The sequence below is a fragment of the Abramis brama genome (genome assembly GCF_963993115.1).
Source record: "Abramis brama genome assembly, chromosome: 17".
In the NCBI taxonomy this organism is placed as follows: Eukaryota; Metazoa; Chordata; class Actinopteri; order Cypriniformes; family Leuciscidae; genus Abramis; species Abramis brama.
Window position 1 is genome coordinate 7,967,488 of NC_139979.1, and position 25,180 is coordinate 7,992,667.

General features: G+C 35.5%; 4 protein-coding genes across 8 annotated transcripts in view; 3 read left to right on the forward strand and 1 right to left on the reverse strand.

Moving 5' to 3' along the window:
* Positions 1-413: 413 nt before the first annotated feature.
* On the forward strand, positions 414-6,871 carry caspa (caspase a). The gene is made up of 8 exons (XM_084088246.1): positions 414-769; positions 3,655-3,699; positions 4,509-4,660; positions 4,865-5,041; positions 5,219-5,459; positions 5,591-5,707; positions 6,001-6,110; positions 6,249-6,871. The coding sequence occupies exons 1-8, from the start codon at positions 499-501 to the stop codon at positions 6,354-6,356; spliced, it is 1,221 nt and encodes a 406-aa protein (XP_083944372.1). The 5' UTR covers positions 414-498; the 3' UTR covers positions 6,357-6,871.
* Positions 6,872-7,678: 807 nt separating this feature from the next.
* LOC311066851 (sodium channel regulatory subunit beta-1) lies at positions 7,679-13,432 on the reverse strand. 2 transcript variants are annotated; one of them, XM_084088249.1, is made up of 6 exons: positions 12,403-12,811; positions 11,783-11,949; positions 11,149-11,386; positions 10,904-11,063; positions 10,001-10,057; positions 7,679-7,916 (listed from the first exon to the last, which is right to left on the reverse strand). In XM_084088249.1, the coding sequence occupies exons 1-5, from the start codon at positions 12,452-12,454 to the stop codon at positions 10,012-10,014; spliced, it is 663 nt and encodes a 220-aa protein (XP_083944375.1). In that variant the 5' UTR covers positions 12,455-12,811; the 3' UTR covers positions 7,679-7,916; positions 10,001-10,011. The 2 variants fall into 2 exon arrangements, with proteins under 2 accessions (XP_083944375.1, XP_083944376.1); XM_084088250.1 differs by lacking the exons at positions 7,679-7,916; positions 12,403-12,811 and adding an exon at positions 13,291-13,432 and having other exon boundaries at positions 9,909-10,057.
* Positions 7,852-9,708, forward strand: pycard (PYD and CARD domain containing). 2 transcript variants are annotated; one of them, XM_084088251.1, is made up of 4 exons: positions 7,852-8,218; positions 8,647-8,691; positions 8,849-8,893; positions 9,078-9,708. In XM_084088251.1, the coding sequence occupies exons 1-4, from the start codon at positions 7,948-7,950 to the stop codon at positions 9,344-9,346; spliced, it is 630 nt and encodes a 209-aa protein (XP_083944377.1). In that variant the 5' UTR covers positions 7,852-7,947; the 3' UTR covers positions 9,347-9,708. The 2 variants fall into 2 exon arrangements, with proteins under 2 accessions (XP_083944377.1, XP_083944378.1); XM_084088252.1 differs by having other exon boundaries at positions 7,865-8,218; positions 8,852-8,893.
* A 2,825-nt stretch (positions 13,433-16,257) lies between the features above and the next one.
* The window catches only part of gramd1a (GRAM domain containing 1A), a 29,712-nt gene continuing 20,789 nt past the window's right edge, over positions 16,258-25,180 (forward strand). Inside the window, exons 1-3 of one of the 3 annotated variants that reach the window (XM_084088241.1) lie at positions 16,258-16,416; positions 17,156-17,266; positions 20,891-21,931. In XM_084088241.1, the coding sequence (XP_083944367.1) occupies positions 21,498-21,931 (434 nt within the window). In that variant the 5' untranslated portion in view covers positions 16,258-16,416; positions 17,156-17,266; positions 20,891-21,497. Of the gene's footprint in view, positions 16,417-17,155; positions 17,267-17,302; positions 18,623-18,642; positions 21,932-25,180 lie in introns of those variants that run through there. The other 2 variants (XM_084088243.1, XM_084088242.1) reach the window with 2 other exon arrangements.

Sequence of the window (25,180 nt, forward strand, 5' to 3'; positions counted from 1 at the left end):
GAACTTAAGTATACTTAATAAAATCAATTTTAAGTAGGCTATGGCTACTTATTTTCGTAAGGGGACTTTTGTGTGCATGCAAGTAATTTTCATGTTTCATTGAATCATCTTTATATTTTTTGGATCATGACAAATCAGAATGGGAAAGGAGATGCATGTGTCTCCACTCTCCAGCAAATTATGACTTTCTCTGAGGAACAGAGGTCTATTGCTGCTTCAGTTTAACAGCAAGCTTTTTTCCGTTCTCTGCTAGTTGTCATAATTAAATAGGCTACAGCATGCATTACAAACTTCTACAAAACATATTCTCTTGTAGCTACCCCAGCATTTACAAGAAAGTGGTTATGAAATGAGGAAGGAAATGCTCAATGTAAATATGTCATACTTAAAGTCTAAAGACACGCCTTCATTTCGGCGCAAAACAGGAGGGCTCTTTTCCAGCGGTTCATCTTCCGCCTGTCAAACGCCTGCAGAAGAGCCACGAAACTTTGAGGAACCATGGAGAAAAAAATTAAGCAAGAACTGGAGAATACTTTTGAGGATCTGGGGGAGGAAAAGCTAAGAAAGTTTTTAAAAAAATTGCGCGATCGGACGGAAGAACCGCGAGTACGACAAGCTACAATCGACAAAATTAAAGACGCTCTAGATCTCGCCGATGTAATGGTGAACACTTTCACTTCGACAGGCGCTGTTCCTGTGACACTCGAAGTTTTAAAGACTATTAGAGAAAATAACCTGGCAGAGGAGCTCAGAGAGAACACTAGACACGGTAGGTAAACCGTTATGAAAGAAAACAAATAATAAGCTATAGTAAGTAGCCTATAGTAGTTTTCTTTCATGTTAGTGAATAAACTGGCTGAATCTTAACAAACCACAAATTAGGAGAAGAGTGCACGTTTAGCGAAGTTATGTATTATGAATTTTTAATAATTAGCCTATAGAAGTGAAACAGAAAGGATTTTTCATGCTAATGGATCTCTCTCTCTCTCTCTCTCTCTCTCTCTCTCTTTTATTTTTTAATTTGAAAATAATTGTAATTGTTCCCCAAAAGTAGCCTACTAAAAGATTCGTTAAGAATTCAGAATCGAAAGCAGGATCCTTACATTATTTACGAGTCTATTTCTAATTGTGCTCTAGACTATGGCTATAACTCATTTTTAATTTCAATTTCCTCAGTGTAACGCCCATTAAACACTTGATTACAATATTTTGAAGAGGAGAATAGTAAGGACGGGGAAAGGCCAGTTAAATAATCGGTAATAATAATAATAATTACAGCTGAATTCTTCATTAATATCCCAATCCATGTATAGGGACATTCTACCAGAAACGTACATTATCTGTCCTTGAATATTGTTACAGTGAATAAAAAAGTATTTCATCCAAAAATTTCTAAAACTGGCTCATAGTTGATTTCTGTGAGTTGTTCTGTAAAGGAATATGACATTCATTTGGTTCTCAGATATTTTTTTTTTATTAAAAACACTTTTGAAAATTACAAATCCTGTCAATGTCCTTGTCCCCAGCCAAATTGGAGCTACAGCTTTCATAGTTTTGTTATGCTAAAAACTGTTATTTATAAAAAAACCCTCATCAATAACAAGTTTAAGCTGTTATCATTCACATCAACTGATCAAAAACATGAAATTATATATACATTCTACAAGTAAATTCTATTTTACAACTGTCCCCATGTTTTGGTCAGTCCTGTCATGTTTACATAAAACTCTACATAAAATGTCTGAAATATGCCTTTAAGGGTATCACTCAGAGGAAGTGACATCATTTGACCCAGGTGAAGCTTACATTGATTAAGGCTGAATTCTGTCATTGAATTGTATGATTTTAAGCTTGTTTTTGTATATTTTTTTTAGGAAGACGAGCTAAAGGGTCAGGCCCTGTCACGCTAAAACATTCCAGAAAATAATGAAAATGTTTTAAATCCAAAACATTTCTAAAAAGGTTATTGAAATTCCTTGCTTGCATGTTAACAGTTTTTATGCTAGCATGCTAGCAGGCTGAGTAATGGCAGTTTAAAATGGCCAACCGTCAGGCCCTGTCACATCAGGCCCTGTCACATTCCTGTGTGACACGGCCTTACAAATTAATGTTATTGTTCTTTTTTATTACATTTATTGCATATTTTATGTATTTAACGCATGCAATAGTAAAATGAAGTCCAAGGTGCTTGATTTTTATACAACTGTGGCCATTGGAAGTGATTTAAACACCTGAATTCAATTATTTGGAGGGCTGTCCCAATACTTTTGGCAATATTATGTATGTCCTTGGCTGAATTTAACCATAGTCTAATATTACATTAACATTAAAATTATAATAATAATTTAAAAAAGAAATGCCAATCAAAACTTAAATAAAGAACAAAAAACATAACTTTTTCTGCATCATCAAAATCCATAAAGTCAGTCCTGTCACAGTACCGTCAGTCCTGTCACGCCATGGTCAGTCCTGTCACACAGGAAATATGACAAAAGTGTACTATTTGAGGAAATATTAATTAATTAATCTCTTTAACTGTGTAGATGAAGGTGGGGGTATATATCCACTACTATGTTTTTGTAAAAATCTCCTATGTAAAGGTATTTATTTTACAACTATATGAGTGCCTGTGGGTATTCTGTGATTTTGTGTACTACAGTTGACCGAAAAGTTACTTATATTTCTTAAATGAATTATAAAACCATGTTAGATACAATCAGGGACATGTGATCAATAAGAAAATGCTATTTGTATCAAAGAAATTCATTAGGAAACCATTCTGACATATACAAATTTGTCTGTGACAGGGCCTGACATTTTAGGGGTGAAATGCGTATAAAAATGTATTTTATTTAATCATAAAAACATGCTGAGATGGCATGATATGTGTTTCTCATAGTTTAGCATGTCCTCCATATGTCTCAACGTTCAGATTTAAGAAAAATATATTTTTTCCCCCAAGATTTTTTTTTCTGGAAATGTACGTTTCTGGTAGAATTAATAGGCCTAGTTGTGCACATTGAGGTTTGAATATGGAACGTGAAGATTTGCAGTAGAATCATTAAGGGTTAGTTCACCCAAAAATTTAAATTATGTTGTTACAAACCCATAAGACATTTGTTCATCTTCGGAACACAAATTAAGATATTTTGATGACATTTGAGAGCTTTGTGGTTAAACCTTAATGTTATAAAGCGACGAGAATACTTTTGTGCATAAAAATAACGACTTTATTCAACAATTTCTTCTTTTCCTGTCAGTCTGTGATGGTGTTCACTTTGTAAACAGTATTGGCCGGCGTCCGCATACGCATGCTTTGTGGTGCTTACGTGAACAATGTCAGACATGGAAGAGAAGAAAATGTGCACAAAAAGTATTCTCGTCGCTTCATAACATTACCGCTGAACCACTGTAGTTACATGAACTATTTTAATGATGTCTTTACTACCTTTCTGGGCCTTGAAAGTGGTAATAACCTATATATGGGGTCAGAAAGCGCTCAGATTTTATAAAAAATATCTTAATTTGTTACGAATATGAACGAAGATCTTATGGGTTTGGAACGACATGTAAGTAATTAAGTAGGCTAAGTAATTAAAGACAACATTTTCATTTTTGGGTGAACTAACCCTATATCCTCCTCTTGTTTTTCAGTAGCTCCAGTTGTTCCTCAACCAGGCCCAAGGGCTTCATCTGATGGTGAGTAAGTCTAGGTTGGTAAGGTGGGTTTTAAATCTCTTCACTCTTTGGTAGGGGTGTAACAATATATCATATATCACAATACAAAAATGCAACAATATGTATTGTGGATAGTGATAATATGTATTGTGTATAGTTCATCAAAAATAAAAATTACTGTGTGAGAAAAAATTCAAGTTTACAGAGTTTTAGTGTCAGTATTAAACTATACTGTACATAATATCAAATATAATGTTTATTAATGCAATGGGGGAATATTTGTGGTTCCTGATAATGCCAAATGTCTTATGTTACCAGTAAAAAATGGCCTACATTATTTTAAATATATCTAGTCAGTGACAGAGTGCAAGCATGTTCGCTAAAATAACTCTGTATTTTCAGCTTCAGAATCATCAATATTTTTATTCTGGTTTCAACATTGTCCTGTGCATTGAGTTACCAAGTCCAAGCCTATTCATATCCACCCCCAATGTAAAACCAAATTTAGCATTTTAATCAAGTTATTTTTTTGTTAACCTTTTACCATATGTCTTGGAGTATTGCAATAATACCGTGAGTTCAGTTTTGTGATATGTATCGAATGGTGACATGAGAGTATCGTTACACCCCTGCTCTTTGGTGAAGAAAATGAGTGTGTTCATTTAACTTAAGAAAAATATCACAATACACAATTCACTCGCGTTTTCTACAAACGTTCCACAAAGCTCCAGGCAATTATCCTCGACTTGTAATCTCAGGTTTCAGGTTGGAATGTCAAAACTTAGGGGTGAAAAATATGATGTGCTTATGAGCTGTGTTGTGTTTTCTAGACTTAACAGTGTCTCAGCCACGTGTGGACGCAAGATCAGGTCAGAGTCTGAAGGTTGAGCTTCCTCAGTCAGATGATTGGCAGAGAGAATTGCAGGTTACTCCGTGCAGCCAACCATTTAAAAACAATATACTTGAAAAAAATGGAGAAGAGGCAAGTATTAAACATCTATTCATAAAACATTACCAGGAAAAAGTAAAATAGTTCAATTTAGTCACGTTAATAAAACGCATACACATCAGTAGTCTTTCTAATGATACAACGCTAATGTTACTATAGCATGACAGTTGCTCTAGATTGCCATTGTATTAGTTGTGTTTAAATTCTGCATTAACATCTCTTGGTTGTTTTTATTAGATTTATGAACCAAAAGACAAGTTTGCAAGAACACGTCTTGCCCTGCTTATCAACAACAGAGATTTTGATAATAAGGATATGACCAGGAGAGGGGCAGAGAGAGATGAAGAGAACATGGAATGGCTGTTAAAGGAGCTGGATTATCAAGTTGTCAAGTACACCAATGTCTCTGCAGAGGTGCATAAGAAAAACTATTATTTCATAAGATATTACTTAAAATGACAGTTTTTTACTGCATGTAGAGAAAATGATCCACATATGGAACATATAGCTTTTTATTGAACTAAAGCAAATATGTTTTTCTAATTGTAATTGTACTCTTGATTTATTTAATGGAGTTTATTTGTTTGGCAGGAAATGAAGCAAGCAGTCAAGAACTTTGCAGAACGGGACGAACATGCAAGTTCAGACAGCACATTTGTGGTTATAATGTCCCACGGAAAGAGGGATGCCATTTTGGGTGTCCATTATCATAAAACAGACAACCCCTCTGATACTTTCCCTGTTGATGATATCTTCCGTCATCTGAACTCTGAGAATTGTCCAGCTCTGCGTAATAAACCGAAGGTTATTCTTATCCAAGCCTGCAGGGGAGGTATGAAAATGACTAAAAATACAATTGTTCATTGTTGAATTCTCAGGACATCATTGTATAGTAGTAACTCACCATTGATTGTTGTCCTATTTGAAGAAGGCTGACACACTCTTAACCAAATCTCTGTTCAGGGGAGCATGGGCGCGTGTGGGCCAGTGACGGTGAGCCTGATGAGCCAATGGAAATAGAGGGCGATGACTTTGTGCACAAGGAGAAAGACTTCATTTCTCTGATGTCCTGTACCCCGGGTAAAGTGCTTTTTGGCAGAAAGTTTTCTTTAAAATTGAGTCATGAACCCTACGGTTCTACATAAAACCACATGGACCCCTATAAAACACTTTTTTCTAAGAGTCTAGAATTAGAGTGTATAAGAGTGAAAAATAATTTTATATAAAATAGCTCATTTGTATTCAACTGAACTTTATTTATTATTATTTGAAGATGTTTCTCAGTGTAAAACCAGTCATTATACACAATATCCATTTCATTATTGTGGAGAGTCTGAAAGATCCTAACTCCACAAATGATTTTTTTTCTACAGAAACCAAATCTTACAGGCATGTGCAGAATGGAACTTTTTATGTCCAGTACATAGTGGATGTGTTTACGAAATGTGCACACGAGGATCACATTGAGGAATTATTCAGGAAGGTAAATCACATGCTTCTGCAAGAGCAACTTGTGTGAATTATGTTCCTTTGAAAAGGTCAACATATTTTTTCTGTGTGTACGTTGACATTCAAATGTTCGTTTCATGCCACAGATGTTTATTATGTTCCCCTCTTACAGGTTCTTAGACGTTTTGACAGTTCAGATATGACCGGGAGCTACAGACAAATGGCGTGTAAAGACAGAGCATCGCTGGCAAAGTTGTTCTACCTGTTCCCTGGACTCTGATTGTACATGCTTTTCTCTCCTTATCTGTGAATTCTGTAGACCCTCATGTGCCTTCCTAAAAAGTCTTTCCAGATGTCTGAAAAAATAATTCTTTCAAAAAAGAAAAACCTTTATTAAACAACTTTTTCAATTTACAAAGGAATTGACTTAAATGGTTTAGCTGCATTTCCTCTGAAGAGAAAACCTGTTCTGATACATAATTCACAAATGTATTTTCACACAAACAATACACTGTATCATATTTGAAAAGAACATTTCTAAGGCTCATGAATTATCAACATGATCAAAACCTTGCTGAAAAACCTGTTTTACAGAATCACATGCCTTCTGTCCTCTGATTGATAGTTTATACTTTTTTAGCAGGTAAAAGACCTTTCAGTCTAATTCTAAAAACATCCCCCTTCAGTTTGTGGCACATGTGTCCTTTTGTGAAATCTTTACTGATTTTTAAACATAAGAATAACTTTTGTATTGTTAGTAATATTTCAAAATAAACACTTCCTGGACTGAAGAAATTTCGGTTAGGTTGCATACATCACTTTTTAGAAAAAAAATCATGTTAAATAATGAGTATCAAAAATGATACATTAGGAAAACTTACACAGTTGAGACAAATGAGATACACTTTAAAATAAATGGTTCTGCTAATATTATATTTATAACAGCTAGCTATAATAAATGTCATTGCATTAAATAATAAAATAAGGATAGCAGGATAACACTTTAAAAAAAAAAAAAAAAGGTTTTAGACATTGCAGTAGCCTACCTTAGAAAACAGTTTAGTTACAAAGTACTTTCTCACAAAATAAATGCTACCTGTGAAGTTTCTGACTGACCTGGCATTGAGGAAGTAAAGCGGCTGCATTAGTTTCCAACAATAGTGTTAAACTAGCAACGGTTTTAGGTAGGTGGATCACATAAGCTCCACAGAAAAAAAACTAAAATCGGCCATTCTCTATTGCACGCATTGTGTTTATCGTGCAATTTATACGCGAAAATGACCCTACCCTACCACTACTAAACCTACCCATGCGCATCATATGCACGTAAAAACTCATTTTGGCGTATAAATTGCACGATAAACACAATGCGTGCTATAGAGACGCATTTAGTGTGACCGGGATGGAAAATTAATTACTTTTGGTCACATAAGTAATTAATCGCTACAGCAAACTGAAACTGATATAGGAGGAACCCGAGATCTATGTGTGCATGTAATATAAGTAATTTTCACTGTTTCATTGAATCATCTTTATATTTTTTGGATTATGAAATAGGCCTATGCAGAATGGGAAAGGAGATGCAGGTGCCTCCTATTCATACACTTTCTCTGAGGTACAATTTATTGCATTATTACAAACTTAAATATCATACCAACGTAGATAAAAAACATACCAAAGTACACTCTCTTGTACCCCAGCATTTACAAGAAATTGGTTATGAAATGAGGAAAGAAATGCTCAATGTAAATGTCATACTGAAAGTCTAAAGACACGCCTTCATCTCGGCGCAAAACAGGAGGGGTCTTTTCCCGCGCTTCATCTTCCGCCTGCCAAAAGCCTGTAGAAGAGCCACGAAACTTTGAGGAACCATGGAGAAAAAAATTAAGCAAGAACTGGAGAATACTTTTGAGGATCTGGGGGAGGAAAAGCTAAGAAAGTTCAAAATCAAATTGCGCGATCGGACGGAAGAACCGCGAGTACGACAAGCTACAATCGACAAAATTAAAGACGCTCTAGATCTCGCCGATGAAATGGTGAACACTTTCACTTCGACAGGCGCTGTTCCTGTGACACTCGAAGTTTTAAAGGCTATTAGAGAAAATAACCTGGCAGAGGAGCTCAGAAAGAACATAGAACTCAGTAAGTAAACTATTTTGAATAGAAAACTAAATTCAGAAAGAGTAGACAAAGTAGCCTACAAGGCCGAATTATTCTTTCCTTGGTGTAGAATTAAAAATTATAAGTTGGAAACCTAAAACCAGTTCTTCAGAATTTAGAACCTGTTCCATTTAAAAGTAAAACGTAAAAAGTATTTTAATGCAAATTCAAATTGCATTTACTTATTTTTCTTCTTTGTTTTTGTCAAATAGACATAATTGTTCCCTCAAAGTAGGCTAGCCTACTAATTCGTTAAGAAGAATCAGAATCGAAAGGAGAATTCGTTAAATTATTTACGATTCCTATATGTAATTGTACTCTAGACTTTAATTTAATTTTACTTTCAGTTTCCTTCGTGTAGCCTAACCCCCATTAAATACGAGAATCATTAACTTCCTCTTGTTTTTCAGTAGCTCCAGCTGTTCTTCAACCAGGCCCGAGGGCTCCATCTGATGGTGAGTAAGTCTAGGTTGGTAAGGTAGGTTTTATTTATAACCTAATAAACCTAAGTGCGTTCATAACTTCATATATGACCAAATAAAAAATATTAATTTGAACTCCATCATCACAATCTGACCACATGCACATCTACATCCTCCTCTTGTTTTTCAGTAGCTCCAGTTGTTCCTCAACCAGGCCCGAGGGCTCCATCTAATGGTGAGTAAGTCTAGGTTGGTAAGGTAGGTTTTAAATCTCTTCACTCTTTGGTGAAGACAATGAGGGTGTTTATTTATTACCAAATAAACCTTGTTCATAATTTCATATATACAAAATATTAATATGAACTCATCATCAGTATCCTCACAATCTGACCACGTGCATGTTTACATCTCTTTCATAGAGGAACACTTCATCGATAGGAATTCGAAAGAGCTGATAAAACGAGTTCATAATGTGGACCCCATCCTAGATGAACTTTATCAGAAAAAAGTCATCTCAGACGAGGATTACTGTTCCATTCGTGCTGAGAGAACCCCACAAACGAAGATGAGAGATTTATTAATGGGCCCAATTAAATCTGCTGGCACTAAAGGGAAAGATCTTTTATATGCAGCTCTCAGGGATTCAAATGCCTTCCTAATTGAAGAGCTTGAGGCTCTGGGAAGATGAAATCTATTACATTTTTACTTTACTTGTTTGTCTCCTTTACTATATAGGCTATACGGGACACATAGTAAATGGGAAACAAGAAACTTCCAATTCACAATAATAGCGAACAAACTCAAATTTAAATTGCCATTGTTTTAAAACTAGGCGTTTTATCACATACTGCAAAACCAGATAAGTTTGAATGTTGTTTCCTCTGATTTGTTTACTGTTTTTTTCTTCTTTTTTTCAAGCAGACAACCTGTCACAAAATCAGGTCCAAAATCTTGCTTGGTAACAAAAACAATATTGATGATTAAAACACTTGTCTGTACGTCTTTGCATACTTATCTTTTTATCAACAGTCAATAAACAACCAAGTTAAGAAACCAGATGTTTGTTTCTTTTCTACAAACCCTTTTAATTTCTTCTGTTTATCCTTTTAATTTATCTGTTTATTCAGACTCTTTATATTCCTGATTCAATTTTGCATAGGTATAATGTCTTATTGATACAATGTCGTATCTGATTTATTACCAAGTGGATTATTAATCATTCTGTGTTCTGTATTAGCTTAGTCAATGCAATGCAAGGTTTGTAACATCAAATAGAACTATTTTAGCATTAATTTAGTAAACCTATAGTGTCTATTCACTGAAAATGAATAAGCCTACTAACCAAAACTGTAGTTATTCCAAATACACACCATCACAAGGGTCCTTCGAGTCAATAAATCTGTGAAAACAATATATGAAAAAGTACATTTTGAATCAGAAAGGTATAAACAACTTTATACACTGGCAGTCGAAAGTTTGGAATAATTTTTAATGTTTTGAAAGAAGTGTCTTCTGCTTACCAAGGTTGAGTGTTTGATAAAAATACAATAACGGTAACATTGCGAAATATTAGTACATTTTAAAATATTTTTTTCTATTTTAATATATTTTAAAATATACTTTATTCCTGTGATGACAAAGCTGAATTTTCAGAATCATTACTCCAGTCTTCAGCGTCACATGATAATTTCAATATGCTGATTTAGTGTTCAATTACTATCATTTATTGTTAGAAAGTAAAAAACAACAAAAAAAACAGCATTTTTAAAAAAAGATAGAAATCTTAAATAAGATGATTTAGCCTACTGTCACTTGAATAAATGTACAGTCCTTGTTTAATAAAAGTATTAATTTCTTTCTTTTAAAATAAAATAAATAAATCATTATACCCCAAACTTTTAATCACAGTTTCCACAAAAATATTAAGCAGCTCAACTGTTTTCAACACTGATAACAAGAAATATTTCTTGAGCAGCAAATCAGCATATTAGAATGATTTCTGAAGGATCATGTGACACTGAAGACTGGAGTAATGATGCTGAAAATATAGTTTTGACATCACAGGAATAAATTACATTTTAAAATACATTAACATAGAAAACAATTCTTTTAAATTGTAATAATATTTCACAATATTACTGTTTTACTGTATTTTTTATCAAACAAATGCAGCCTTATTCCAAACTTTTGACTGGCAGTGTATATGCTGTGTGAAAAAAACTGGTGCAAAAAAAGTAAGCCTTACTTGTTTTGAGAGCGTGCAGCTTTTCTGGCCTCTCGAGCTTCGTTCTCGGCGTAGATCTTCTTATAGCAGTAAATCAGCACTCCAATCATCCACAACTGCAGGACTACGATCAACACGTACATCATGATCTCAGAGATTACAGTCGCCAGCTCGGGGTTGGCTGGGGGAGCAACAAATTCACATATTCAAATTACTAGTTGAAATGCAAATTTGTCACCTGTGAGTGGAATTTGAATGAGTCTCACCTTTTTCCACAACTGTGAGTTCCACCTCTTTGTTTATTATCACATGCTCCTCACTCATAGAAAGGTACAGCGTTCGGTGGAAGGTACAGCGGTAAGTCCCAGTGTCATTATATGTGACATTGCTAATGGAGATGGCACCAATTTGCACATCCTTTGTCCACATAGTCCCTTGCCAGTCTAATCTTCCCTCAAAGTTTTCATGAAGAATAGTGGGGAAAGGATATTCATACTGGAAAATCTGATAGGGACAGAGATATTACTAATAAAACCATGTAAAGATTTAAACGGAAAAAAATAATAATTTAAACTGATTAGTGTTCTACTATATGCTCTGCTGTATACACTCTTAAAAATAAAGGTGCTCAGTTGGCATTGATGGAACTTTTCCATTACAGAAGGTGGAAAAAGGTTCTTCAGATTATTAAAATGTTCTTCACACTCATGCATGTTCTTCCAAAAATGGTTCTTTTAAGAACTGTTCACTGAAAGGTTCTTTGAGGAACCCAAAATGGTTCTTCTATGGCACTGCTGCGAAACTTCCCTCTCGGAACCGTTATTTTTAAGAGTGTAAAATATGTAAAGCTGACTGAACAACCTGACAACAGGCTTTCTGGTCCATATAATCTATACTAACCTGGATAAACTCCTCAGTTCCAGCTGGTTTGAAGTGCCATTCCACAATAGCAGAACCTGGCACTTCTGCTCTTTTTTTGCAGGAAATGCAACCCAGCAGAAAACTTTCTCCAGCCACAGCCTCTGTCATGGAATCCACTTCAGCACATCCAGTTTGGCCTTGTGGCACTAAAATTAGACATTTTGAACAAGCAAGAAAAAGAGATGCAAGATTATCATAGTTCAGAAGCATTAAGCAAAGATGTTATGGCAGTGGGACATTTTGCAGGCTAGATCCTCAAGACTGAAAATTATATATAGGCTATATATATAATATTTTCTTTCTTTGTTTATCATGCATCTTCAATTTTAATATTTTGAAAACGTTACGTTTCTGAGCAATAAATCTAAAGATAAATATAGCCTACTACAGGATCTTACATGGAGAGACTAACACTATAGCAGCACAAGACTTAACGAGGGGTGTTATTACAATAAATAGCCTATACAATAAATAATGACAAATATAGGCTACTAACATCTGATGACTAATATGTTAACATGTTAATAATGATTTGTATAATGACCTCTAAATAATTGTATCATTTTAAATAATTTCACACTTGCATGTTTTATAATTACCTTGAATAAAAAAGACGCTGAGAGCCAAAAATGAAATAATTCCCATTGACATTTTCACAGTTCACGAACAGCTTTAACCGATGCACTCATAAATCACCTCCTTGAAATCGCTTCCTTGTCCCACGTTTCTCTTTTCTTCTTTATAATCACAGTTTCTTAAACATTACTGGGCTCAACATCCTCAGTTCCTCGCATTTTAAATCAAACTCTTGAGTTGATTATCCTAAAAACTACATTTAAACAATCTTTCAGCCTTCAAGAAAGCATTTAAAGCTTTAAAATTATATCACGTCCCACTAAAAAACAGATCGTGTTTTGCAGCAGACTTTGACGTTTAGGAGAGCTAAGTATAGACCGTGTGAATCCTTGTGCTTGCAACTCAACACGGAATTTGAGAGGTGAGATTCGGACGAGCGCGAGCGGCGTCCAGTTGCTATACGATCACCCAATCATCACGTGGCATGCCGTTTTAACATTTAGTCCCTTGAACTATTTTCTATTTAATATTTCCACTTAACTTTTAATACTAGTAGCAAATAATCAGTTTTATTGGTTTTATTGAATAATCTTATTCAGTTTCATTGGTTTTATTGTTATAAGTAATACATTGCACTGAATTATGAATCACTGAGGTTCAGATATAAAAAAAATCACTTAGAATGTATTCCAATAAATACTGGTTTTTCAGAAACACCTTTTGTTATCCTGGTTAAAACTTTTTTCACATCCTGATAACAATCAATAAGATAAGTGGTCTAAATAATAAAAAATGTAAATATATTTTCCGTGGAAGTCTCTGGACCAAAAAATGTTCAACCAATCATTCCATTTGGTCTGAATGCAATGATACAAAGCCCTATGTCCGCTTATCAACATGTATTTCCATACCTCCGCCATGCTCGTGCAAACATCACACGTCATCAGGCCTTTCAAGAGATGTAGACAGTCACCGAGTGCCGCAAACAAACAGCAGCCACCTTTGACGGTTCCTCCTGAACCAAAACAACGAGCTTATGCCGCGTTCATGCCATGTCGTAACCGTGATTACGAGATGATAATCGGAGCTGTTCACATCCTGAACTCGTAATTGGTTCCGGCCCTAAGAGTGACCTCTGACCCGACGCATGACGTATTGACGAACGCGAAAGAAAAGAGGATAGAGCAAAGCAAAACACCAGTCATGAATTAGAAGTCTTAAACAAGAATTTTTTAAAGGGATACTCCACTTTAAAATGAAAATTCTGTCATCATTTACTCACCCTCATGTTGTTTCAAACCTGTATGAATTTCTTTCTTCTGCTGAACAGAAAGGAAAATATTTAGAAGAATGTCAGTAACCAGACAGTTTTTGGTACCATTGACTTCCATAGTATATATTTTTTCCTTCTATGGAAGTCAATGGTACCAAAAACTGTCTGGTTGTTGCGAGCCCTATTTGTTTGAAGCGTCAGAGGCATACTCTCATCTAAGCTTACGCTACTCCTACATCCTACGTCAAACGTCGGGTCAGAGGTCACTCTTCCGCCGGAACTAGACTTGTGCACGTCCATTACCGGAAGCCAGTGATTATAAAGTTATAAATAGGGATATTTTTCTTACAAAAATGCATCGCTTCACTTAAGGCCTTTATTAACCCCCCTGGAGCCGTATGGATTACTTTTATGATGGATGGATGCGCTTTTTTGGACTTCAAAATCTCAGGCTCTACTCACTCCCATTATAAAGCTTGGAAGAGTCAGGATATTTTTGGATATAACTCTGATTGTGTTTGGCTGTAATAAGAAACTCTAATGCATCTCATGGCTTGAGGGTGAGCAAATATGGGATTTTTGGGTGACCTATCCCTTTAAGGAATAAGTGTTGAAATGGCTTGCCACATTAAATCAGCACACAGGCCTTTAACTTGTTTTTTTTTTTTATATCAACATTTTCAGAAATCACCTTTATATTTTCAGTTAGACCTAAGGAATGAACATGATATATACAAAATAAACTAGTTGTAGTAGTAGTTATGTTGTATCTTAATGAGAGATAATTTCAGGGACCATAAACCAGTAGTCAAGGACATTAATGACATCCCTGATCCTTTTGGGTTGTTATGGTTATAGTGCTCGTGAAAATGAATAAACACATAGGCTATTTGGAAACTTTCCTCTCATAAAATCTCCATTCTAAATTGTGCTTGGAAAATTTTTGCATATACTCCTCCTTTATTAGACAGCTGCAGATGTACTGTATACACCACTATCACAACGTTCCATTTTATAACAGCTTTCCTGAGAAATCATAATAAAACATTAGTAGAAGTGTCAATAGCCAGTAAAAATGTACATAGTTTTTTCAAATTTTGCAGTGATGTCACAGTCAGGACACATGGGACATGGGACATTGCATTTCTACATGCAAAAGAGTTCTGCTTTAATTTCCGCAGAATTTTACTGACAAATAAGTAAACAACAATGGAGGCCTTTTCAAAGATGCTAAAGTCTATTCTATAAAAGGAGAGCTGTAAAGAGTAACAAGCTGAATTAGTTCTCCATGAGGAAATGTTGATTTAGATTTTTTATTTCCTAATTTACATACAGTACCTGTCAAAAGTTTATAACATTACAATATTTTAATGTTTTTGAAAGAAGTCCCTTATGCTCGCCATGGCTGCATTTATTTCATCGAAATATTATTTCAAATTAAACAGTTTTCTATTTGAACAAATATTTAAAATAATGTAATAATTTATTCATGTGATGACAAAGCTGAATTTTCAGCATCATTACTCCAGTCTTCTGTGTCACATGATCCTTCAGATCCTTCATTTTTTACATTTATTAAAAAAAATATATATATATATATTTGAAATTGTAATAATGTTTTTTTTTCTGTATTTTTTATTAAATTAATGCAGCCTTGGTAAGTGTAAGAGACTTCTTTCAATAATAAAAAAAATAAGTAATGTTTCCAAACTTTTGACAGGTAGCCTAGGTCACTGTATTATTTACAATTTTACACTTATTTTTTACACTTTATTTACACTTCACAGTGACATCACTGGAAATAAAGTCTCACGGATTGTAATATTCATAAAAAAGACTAGAGTAGGATTTTACATTGCAATTGGGAAAGTTTTAAAATGTGTGCTGCTGCTGTAAAGTTTAGTTGCTATATGCTGTTTATGTAGTGAAGCAGCTTTAAGGTTTATTACACAACTCCCCTATTTACCCTATTTACTTTTTCTCTATATACTTGTCATGACTGATGCTCAGTGTCAATTTACTAAGTCTGGAGCACATGGCCATTTCACTGGAGAGCAAGGTTAACAAAATCCTCCCTAATGGAAAATAATACCAAATAATGATATTTTATTACGCAACTCCCCTGTTTTCTTGTCATGGCACTGATGCTCAGTGTCAATTTACTTAGTCTGGAGCACAAGGCCATTTCATTGGAGAACAAGGTTAACAAAATCCTCCCCAATGAAAAATAATTCCACTATCTATCTCGATATCTAATTATTATTATTAGAATGTTTTTTGTTTTGTTTTTAACACAAAATGTTTAATAAATAGGCTAAATCACACAAATTATTATTATTATTATTTTTAATTTTCTCTCTTTTTTGGTCAAACCATTGTCCTTCAGATCTGGTAAGTGTGTTGAGGTAAAATATTATACTGACATGTCATGTCATGTCAGATTGCGTCAGAGTTTACTGAGAAACTACGGAGTGAAGGTTGTTTTGGTCCCCCGCGCGTCAAGCGCACCCTCCCCAAACACAACCACAGGCAAAGCGTGCCGCTTGATTTCCTTACCGACTCCCACGAGCAGGTGAACACTTATATTTAGCACCGCTCGAGTTTCCAAATGCCCATTCAATGTCAGCAGACGTACAGCAACAACATAACCCTATGGAATCTCTCCACTACGCCAACACAACTCATAAAACCAGACGACTCACAGGCACGAGTCACGAGCAGGTCACGAGCAAGTGTTGAAACACTGTCAAAATCGAATTAAGAGGTGAGTCAAGGTTATTTCATATTTGATAAACGAAACGTTCCCGCGGAAACCTGATTAACAGGAAAAGCTGGAGAGACTGGAACATATTATAGCCTAACAGTTAACACAGCATAGTATCCTATATAGGCTACATCAAATAATCTATAGCATAACGCTTTCAGCATTTAACTAGCCTAATGACACATAAATATAAACGGTTAGGCCATTTAACTTGCAGCTTTAGCCTACTGTAAATCTAAGAAGGTTCAAGACAAGTACACAGTTCAGGAGATGGTTTTGTTTTTATAGCATACTATTTTATTTTAACAATATAGCCTATATTCAGGTAAGGTTTTACTATGGGATGGGCCGTTACCAAGTCGCCTTAATAATAGGCTAGTCATAATAAAGTGTCTGTGTTTTTCTTCAGCCTTTTAAAAGCAAGGTGAACGTACACTATATAAAACATATGATCAATAAGTTATGATAACATTTTTTTTTTTATTATACATTTCTTTAACTCATCAAAATAAGTTAAGCAATTTTCAACCTTTTTATAAGTCAGCATACAAGATTCATGTCAGTTTATCAAGTAGGCTAAGTCAGTTTAATGTAATGTTTACATTTATGCATTTGTCAGACGCTTTTATCCAAAGCGACTTACATTGCAAGTCGAAATATAAGTTGAAATGACATCCAAGTTGATTGTAGCCAACTTAAAAATTGAAGTCAGCAACTTTTGTTTTGTTTTTGTTTACAGTGTTATTTGCGAGAAACGGGCTGAAAGGGTAAGATAATATCAATTCCACTCATCTCTCATTAATCGAGTCCAGAATAATGATTGTTAAAAGCCTTGCAAGAAGCATTAAAGGTAAGCGAATTTATCATACTTAACTCTTTTAAAATTCCCACTATACTGTTGCCAATCTAAATGTTCAAACTATCATTGTTGGACTCCCATATTATTATGGTATTTCATTCCTCTTTTTTTTTTAGTTTAGGTTAAACGCGCTACACTTAAAGTCCTGAAGAGGGCGCAATAAGCAAATAAATCATGTCAGCCTGGAAAAGATTAGTGGAGTAGAAACAAATTTAACATCAATGACAAATACTCATTTGATTAAATTAACTATAGTATAGAAATATCTAATATTTATCTTAATTAGCCTATATGTTTATTCAAGCCTATAAATTCCATTGGATTTTTGATGAATTGTCATGAACATTGGTTACTTTTATTTCTCTTAATAAGGCGCTGGTAAAATGAAACGTCTTATATATTCCGATATATACTATTAATTTTTTTAGACAATTAAAGCTATTTAAAATGAATTATTTATGTACTGGCCTGTTAGTGAACAAAGCCAAAACACCCGTTACTTTTTGTCTGCGCACGCCGAAGAGCCTTTTGATGGATTCTCTCTCGACTATACCATTGAGTAAACCGGGAGGGGGTGTATGTAATTAAGTATAATTTTCATTAATTATTGTCTTCCGCTTTATGCCGTGTTTTAATATCGACAATGTTCATAATGATCATTCTCATCATGTGAGTTCAAACTTTAATTTACTTAAGTCACAGAGCGTCATTGTACATATTTTGGCGTTTGAATTTACCCCTGTCAAATTTTTGCCCGTCGCATTGGAAACTGTTCTCTATCTTACTATCTCTTCGCGTAGCATTTTAAACTTGGGGAAAGTTCGTATACTTAAAATGTATTAGATACGTAGGCATATTTTAATAGACCAAACTATGAGATCATCACCTAGTCCTGTGACTATGATTTTGGAATGGCGGAAAGGCGATTTAACGGATAAGAAAAAGTAAACAGAGGACCGTTTTCTCTCCCACCGGTATCATTAGCATGCTAGCCAACTAGCAACTAGTATTCTCCCCAACTGTCTGTCTGAATAGTACGGCTGACCGGTTCGTTAGCACTGCTAACGCCTATCATGGTTTGTTTACTGCAGTATGATTTGACATTTACGCATTTTAGCGTATGTAATGTTGATCCGAAATAGTTCAACAGAAATACATAATTAGAAAACAGCTTAATCTGAAAACTGGCAGCGAAAGCTACTTTTTTGTTAGCTTGCCGGCTAAATTAGGGGTGCTGATGTGTTCTTGCGAAAAAGTGGATTTTAACATCACCCCTCGTACTGTCGCCCGTCTGGTGTATGAGGCCGAACAGGAAAAAAACAATGGGGGTAATTCGTCCAATGGAAGGTAGGAATTATTATTATTAGTATTATTAAGTTAGACTTACAATAACTTTATAATAAGGTTTCATTTGTTAACATTATTTAATGTATTAACTAACATGAATTAACTATGAGCAATACATTTGTTACTGTATTTGTTAATCTGTGTCAATGCAAGTTAATAAATATCCAGTTGTTTGTTCATGTTAGTTCACAGTGCATTAACTAATGTTAACAAATACAACAGTAGATTTCCATAATGTATTAGTAAATGTTGAAATTAACATTAACAAAGATTAATAAAATCTGTAGAAGTGCAGTTCATTATTAGTTCATGTTAACTAATGTAGTTAACCAATGTTAACGAATGAAAACGTATTGTAAAGTGTTACTGACTTATTTGCCTTTTATTAGGTTAAAAAAGTATCTGTCATTGATGTTCTTCATTTGACTATAATATAACTTTTATTTATTGCAAGGTGGTGGTTTTTACACTTACTCAATGTGTAAGTGAAAGTGTTAATAGCTCTAGTTTGATTTGTTCAAACAAAACCTGGACATGATTTAGCTTGTTCAAACAGGAAAGTAAATAAAGTGGCAGATCTCGTCCCTGCCCTTGATAAATGGCTGTCAGTCTTGTTCTGAAGCCTATGACGAAACTCTTCTGTCTAGGAGGTTTTCAGAGGAATTTTTATTAATCTCCCAATAACTGGGAATTTCTACACAATTATTATAAAGGTCAGGTTTCTGATTTCGTTATTTTGTCAATCCCTTGGTGATGAGAATGTGCTGCTTCTATTGTGGTTCACTTTTATTTTTAAATTTGTATTTAAAGTTTTTTCTTTTGTGAATTGTTTGTTTCTTTGAGTTCAGGAAGGCATCTTTACTCTGAAAGAAAGTGAACAATAAAGAGGACACACTGTGCTTCTCTTGAATTGTTGTGGTTGATTTGTCTCAGCATGGCTCACCAGCTTGTGGTACCAAGTGACAGGAAAAAAGACCTAGCTCTGTTTAAAAAGGTGCTTAGTTGTGGGAAACTTTTCTTCTCTACCCACAGCAAACACTATGTATGTGCATTGTGCACAAATGTTACAAGGTAAAACATGCAAAGCTGATAGTCAGGTGAGAAAAGAATACAGGGTTTCTATTTACATGTGCCTTCCCATAGCATGAACAAAATGTGCTGTCTTCCCTTTGAAGCAAGTTCACCAACATGATAAAATCCAATAATACAGTAGAAGAGGTTTTGGTTCACCTCTTCTTTGAATAGAGTCTGCAACCTTCATGTTAGCAGTCTAGTTAAATAGAGGTGTTTTTCAAAGTGTTCAGGTGGCAAATGATAAATAATCAAAGGGATGATGGCTACATTGTACTGTAATCAACCAACGGTTACTCCACCCATTAATAACAGCTTGCGTGTATAAACACCACCTGCCGGGTGTGCAGGTTGTTGTTGTCGTATGATTTTATGTTTGTGTTGTTTTGGATCTCATTTAGAGGAGCTATACTATAAGAATATGGGAGAATATAGTCCAACAAGACCATTGACTTAAACTTTGTCTGCTAAATCATGTGAAATGTGCAAATTTCTTTAAAAAAGTTTTTTATAATTTTGTGGAAATATATTAGGAATGCAATACCATGACCATTTAAGAAAATACTGTTAAAGGTTTGGGGTCAGTAAGATAAAAAAAATAAAAATAAAATAAATGTATAGCTTAAAAATAAATAAAAAAATACATAAGTATTAAGCAGCACTTCTGTTTTCAATATTGAACAATAATAATTGTTTTTGAGCACCAAATCAGCATATTAAAAGTACACAAAATATTTTTGAAGGGTCATGTGACACTGAAGAAAACAGTCATTTGTTTCACAATATTACTGTTTTTATTGTATTTCTTATAAAATAAATGCAGCCTTGATGAGCATAAGAGAGTGCATCAAAAACATTAAAAAAATCTTACCGACTTCAAACTTTTGAATGGTATACAATATAATTTTTTACTTATATTTATTATGCATGTAGTTTTGAGTCTCTGAATGTCTTCAACATTTGGCCAGACTGTTAAAATAAAATAGTGCCTCGCGAAATGCATCAAAATCAGCCCTAAGTGTTTAATGATGTTAATACTGTATGTGCATCCCTGATATATTGTGAAATACCACAACATTATACAATTGATCTGTAAAGATACACGTTTTGTGTAAAATATGAAGTAGCTCAAATAAAAACATTTTCAGTCTGTAGCTTGAAATAGTTAAAGACAAATATAGTTTTTCCCCTTTTCAGCAACATGATCTTATCACACCTGATGTGCAAATCGCAGTGACGAGGCAGATTGCAAAACTGCATTTTTTGTGAACTCTGCTTGCGGGAGAAAAAGGGGCAGAGACCTTTTTTGAAAGATTGCTTAAACAGCAGCAGAGAAACAGAAGAAGATGGATCTGACATCAAGCAGTCTTCGATGCAAGCAAGTTCAACCTCTCAAATGCTCAGTTTTTTTCCCCCTCGAAAAATGACATGCACAAGACATGGCTGCACTTTTTTATGCATATTAGAATTCAGTGATGACTCCACCCCATTTTTTCAGTTCCTGCTGCAGGAATTTATGTCGTATATACGCTGTACATCTGTGAAGGAAGCTCAACTGCTGACTTCTTTCTTCAGGACAGCGAGTTGAAATGGATGCAAACCTTTCCAAATGTCATCAGATTGTATTTCTGTAATAGAATATTTATTTTGGGCTCTGGTGGAATTTCCAGACCAGATTTAGAAGACGAAGAGACTAGAGAGAGGAAATATATGGCGCTTCTCAACGAATGATTGTGCGTGATGAAACTTGTACTCAATGAAACTGTCAGCCGTAGACTATCCTGAAGCAGAAAAGTTCTAGGTGATGTATGAAAGTCTGTTGATGATGGCTGTGACACCACCACCTGTAATCACCATGGCTGAGCCCATTCCCATTCCAACCCTGAACATTCTTCCACCTTCGTCCGATACGGAGTCGTGGTCCTGCTCCCCGAGCCCACGGCCACGCCGGTACCACTCACGCAGGCGAAACCGAGAGAACAGGAGAGCCAAGGAGGTACAGCAAAGAGACGCATCAGAGAACCATTGGAATAAGGGGAAAGGGGAAAGAGATAGAAATCAAAGCCCATCACATGCATCTCCGATGGTTTCTAATGTAGAAGAGGAAGAACAGGGAAGCCCCTCTGTGCTTCTCCTACCCCCATCTCGCTCATGTTCACGGAGCTCTTCCCTAAGCAGGCGCTCTCGCTGGTCTATCCGTAGCCTTCTCAGCAAGGATTCAGATTGTGACAGCAGCAGGTCAGTGTGTTTCCCCCTCCCACTTGCACAGTCAGCACCATTCCCTTATGCTGGCTTAAAAAAAAAAGAAGTGCATCCACTCTGGATGCTCAGAGGGATATTCCTGCAGATGCAATGAGAAGAGTAGTAGAAACTCTTTAAGAAACAGATCTGGTTAGGGAGGAGATAATTTTAGTTTTAAGAGCCACGATTATTAGCATGATCTTTTCCAGAGTTTTTGTCTTTTTCTTTCAGTGGTGTGTGATTATTTTATTTTATTTCTTGATTTAAAGGAGTGTTTGTTTCATTTCTTTTCTGGCATGTAATTTACCACAGAAAATATATTTGACTTGTTCCTTATTTGTATTTATAAAGCAAGCATGAAACATGGTTACTGTAAAGCCCCTTTCACACAGCGCGATGATCCCGGAAAATTGCCGGAAAATTGCCAGAACGCCTTCTGTGTGAACCCAAACACGACCCGGGATTGATTCCGGCATCGATGCCGGGTTGGGGACCTAGTTACAGTGCCGTGTTCAGTCCCGGAACGCGCGCGGTGTGAACAAAAGCCGTAATAATGCCGTGTCGTAGTGATGGCGCTGAATCCGGGATCGTTCGCTATAGCTGTGAAACGGTACGTAATGCGCAAGTTTATGATCGAATCGGAGAAAAAAATGCACAAGCGTGGTTTCGCAGCTCATAAGCAAACTTAAGACATTACAAGTCACATCGATGTCACGTGTCTTTACGGGATTTTTACAGGTTGTGTGTGAACGCACTCTCTGATTCCGAAAAATCACTGGCTGGCAGTGTGAATGGACCCGGGTTCGTTTGATTTTGGTTCATTCACACTGCCAGTGATTTTTCGGAATCAGAGAGTGCGTTCACACACAACCTGTAAAAATCCCGTAAAGACACGTGACATCGATGTGACTTGTAATGTCTCAGCAGCGTCTTAAAGGGACACTGTGGAGAAATTGTGTTTTTGTCAAACAGCGACCCCTAGAGTCGCTGTGGAATACTTGCACTGTCGTAAATACCCCTCCTTGTTTTGTATGCACAAGGAGTCTGACAACAACCTGTGTGCTCCATGGAGATCCAATCTCCCCATCATCGAGTCCATCTGGGATTACATGAAGAAACAGAAAAACTGTCCAGAAGAACTGTGACAACGTCCCCAAGACTGTGAAATGTTTTAGACACTTGTAAAAATACTGTTAAGTGAGGATGCTTTCAAAAATAATATATATTTTAATTTATTTATTTACATAATTTTATTTATTAGTTAATTTCTATTAACTAATATTTATCAATATTTGGTGTGACCACCCTTTGTATTTAAAACAGCTTTTTGTCTTCTGTACACTTTTCAGGTAGTTTTGCGGGTAGGCTCCTTTAAGCGTCTTGGAGACGTTGCCACAGTTATTCTGGGTTTAGTCTGTCTCTGTTTTTTCTGTTCATGTAATCACAGACAGACTCGATGGTGAGATGTGGAGCACACCGGCTGTTGTCAGACTCCTTGTGCATGCAAAAAATCTCACTGGATTATTATAATTAATGGCAAAATTAATGTTTGGAAATGTAAACTGATATTTCATACTGACGCACTACAGCCAAAGATATAAATAACTGGCTTAAAACCATTTTTTGGGGTGAAAATACGTGCCTAAGACTTTTACACAGTACTGTATATTAAAATAGAAAACAGTCCATTTAAATTGTGATAATTTCACAATATTACTGTGTAGAGATATACATTTCTATTTATATATTATAAGATATTTATATATTTATAAATGCTGTCAATAAAGTTTAACTTGTATTGATCCAAAAACATTCAATGCAAATGTAATGATTTACATTACATGATTTACCCTAGTAGGCTAAATTGGCATCTTTCTGTCTACTCTAGAATTACAGCCTAGTAACTGTTTCGTTCATGCATTATGTATAAACACCATGCTTGCTAGTTATAATTATGGTGAATTTGTCCAGTTAAAACACAGAAGTATTTCCAGGGATCAAATTAAACAGAGAGTCCTAAAACACTGTCATTATGTGAGGTTTCGAGTCCTTTTCATGAATAACAGGAAGATGATAGAGTGACAGAAAAAAAGAGGAGTGCTCTCGGCAGTGGCGAGATGGAGGTGGGGCTCTATCTGAGCCGTTTGGCTCTTGTACGCATGACATCACTATTACCCAGTAGGAGTGTTCCGCCTTTTCTGGTGATGTCACTGCTGCCCAATCAGAAGCCGCTGTTTTGATGCTGCAGTGAAGACTGTCAGCCAGTGAAAAGACGAGCTTAGAAAGCGAAAGGTGTTTTATGCATGCCACATGAACAGCTGTGCCCTTGTCCTTCTCATCTACCAACCGGTTTCACTGACCTAGTTCTTTTTGTTGTGTTGCTCAGCCATTTCAAAGACTAGCTCTGAATTCGAGCCTATTGTGGTGTTTTAAGAGATTCTGATTTATTTATTACCTTACTAGAACTTTAAACCATACAATTATTCAAAACACAATCCTTGCTAGTCTGAAAACAATACAAAATAAATTTTTATGGGTATCAGTTGTAATGATTCAGACAGACATGAATGAGTATTACAGTATGAATCATTTACGCGTGATGATTATGAAACTAAACAGGGTTTTTGGAAAAGCCATACTTCCTTTATTTGTAGACAGAACTGGGCTAATCTGAAGTTCAAGAGGTAAAGCCTGTTTATTGCTCGCTTGCATGAATCGTTTTCGCTGACTGTAAAATTGTCCTTGTTTGTTTAGCAACGTCTGTAGGTTGTTTCTCAGTCCAAAATCAATGCAGATTCCTGACATGCAAGTTTGCACAACATCAGACATGAAAGTTCTAGGTTTGCCACCAACATTAGCTCCAATTAATTGTAAATAGCGTTGTTTGTTAAAAAGATAATTTTATCGATTGCCTCCTAATGTGGCAAACATAACCAGGTTTATAATTTAAGCCTGTAACACCCTCTGTGCAGTCAATGCTTTTTGATTTCTCCTTCGTTGCCTGAGGTTCACTCTGTTTACATCGGCTGCTTCTTAAGTCTGAAGATTTCATTTGTCTAAGCCTCTTTGGAGTGCTTTGGCCCTTTCTGACCATGATGTGCTTGGGGTGACATATGTTCCTATAAACTTGTTGAGATCCTTTTAGGATCACAACACATTTAAAGCTCTGTTTCCAGAGACATGTGATTGCAGAAATAGATTGACTTGCTTTGAGCTTCAAACCCTCAATCCAGGTGATAATTGCAC

Excerpts from the sequence above, each read along its gene's own strand:
- caspa (XM_084088246.1), top strand. The coding sequence starts at position 499 with ATGGAGAAAAAAATTAAGCAAGAACTGGAGAATACTTTTGAGGATCTG. Across the intron at positions 770-3,654 it reads CAGAGAGAACACTAGACACG|TAGCTCCAGTTGTTCCTCAA; the intron begins GTAGGTAAACCG and ends CTTGTTTTTCAG. Across the intron at positions 5,708-6,000 it reads TCTGATGTCCTGTACCCCGG|AAACCAAATCTTACAGGCAT; the intron begins GTAAAGTGCTTT and ends TTTTTTCTACAG.
- pycard (XM_084088251.1), top strand. The coding sequence starts at position 7,948 with ATGGAGAAAAAAATTAAGCAAGAACTGGAGAATACTTTTGAGGATCTG. Across the intron at positions 8,219-8,646 it reads CAGAAAGAACATAGAACTCA|TAGCTCCAGCTGTTCTTCAA; the intron begins GTAAGTAAACTA and ends CTTGTTTTTCAG. Across the intron at positions 8,894-9,077 it reads CCCGAGGGCTCCATCTAATG|AGGAACACTTCATCGATAGG; the intron begins GTGAGTAAGTCT and ends TCTCTTTCATAG.
- LOC311066851 (XM_084088249.1), bottom strand. The coding sequence starts at position 12,454 with ATGTCAATGGGAATTATTTCATTTTTGGCTCTCAGCGTCTTTTTTATT. Across the intron at positions 11,387-11,782 it reads GAACTGAGGAGTTTATCCAG|ATTTTCCAGTATGAATATCC; the intron begins GTTAGTATAGAT and ends TGTCCCTATCAG. Across the intron at positions 10,058-10,903 it reads GCTGCACGCTCTCAAAACAA|ATTTATTGACTCGAAGGACC; the intron begins GTAAGGCTTACT and ends TTGTTTTCACAG.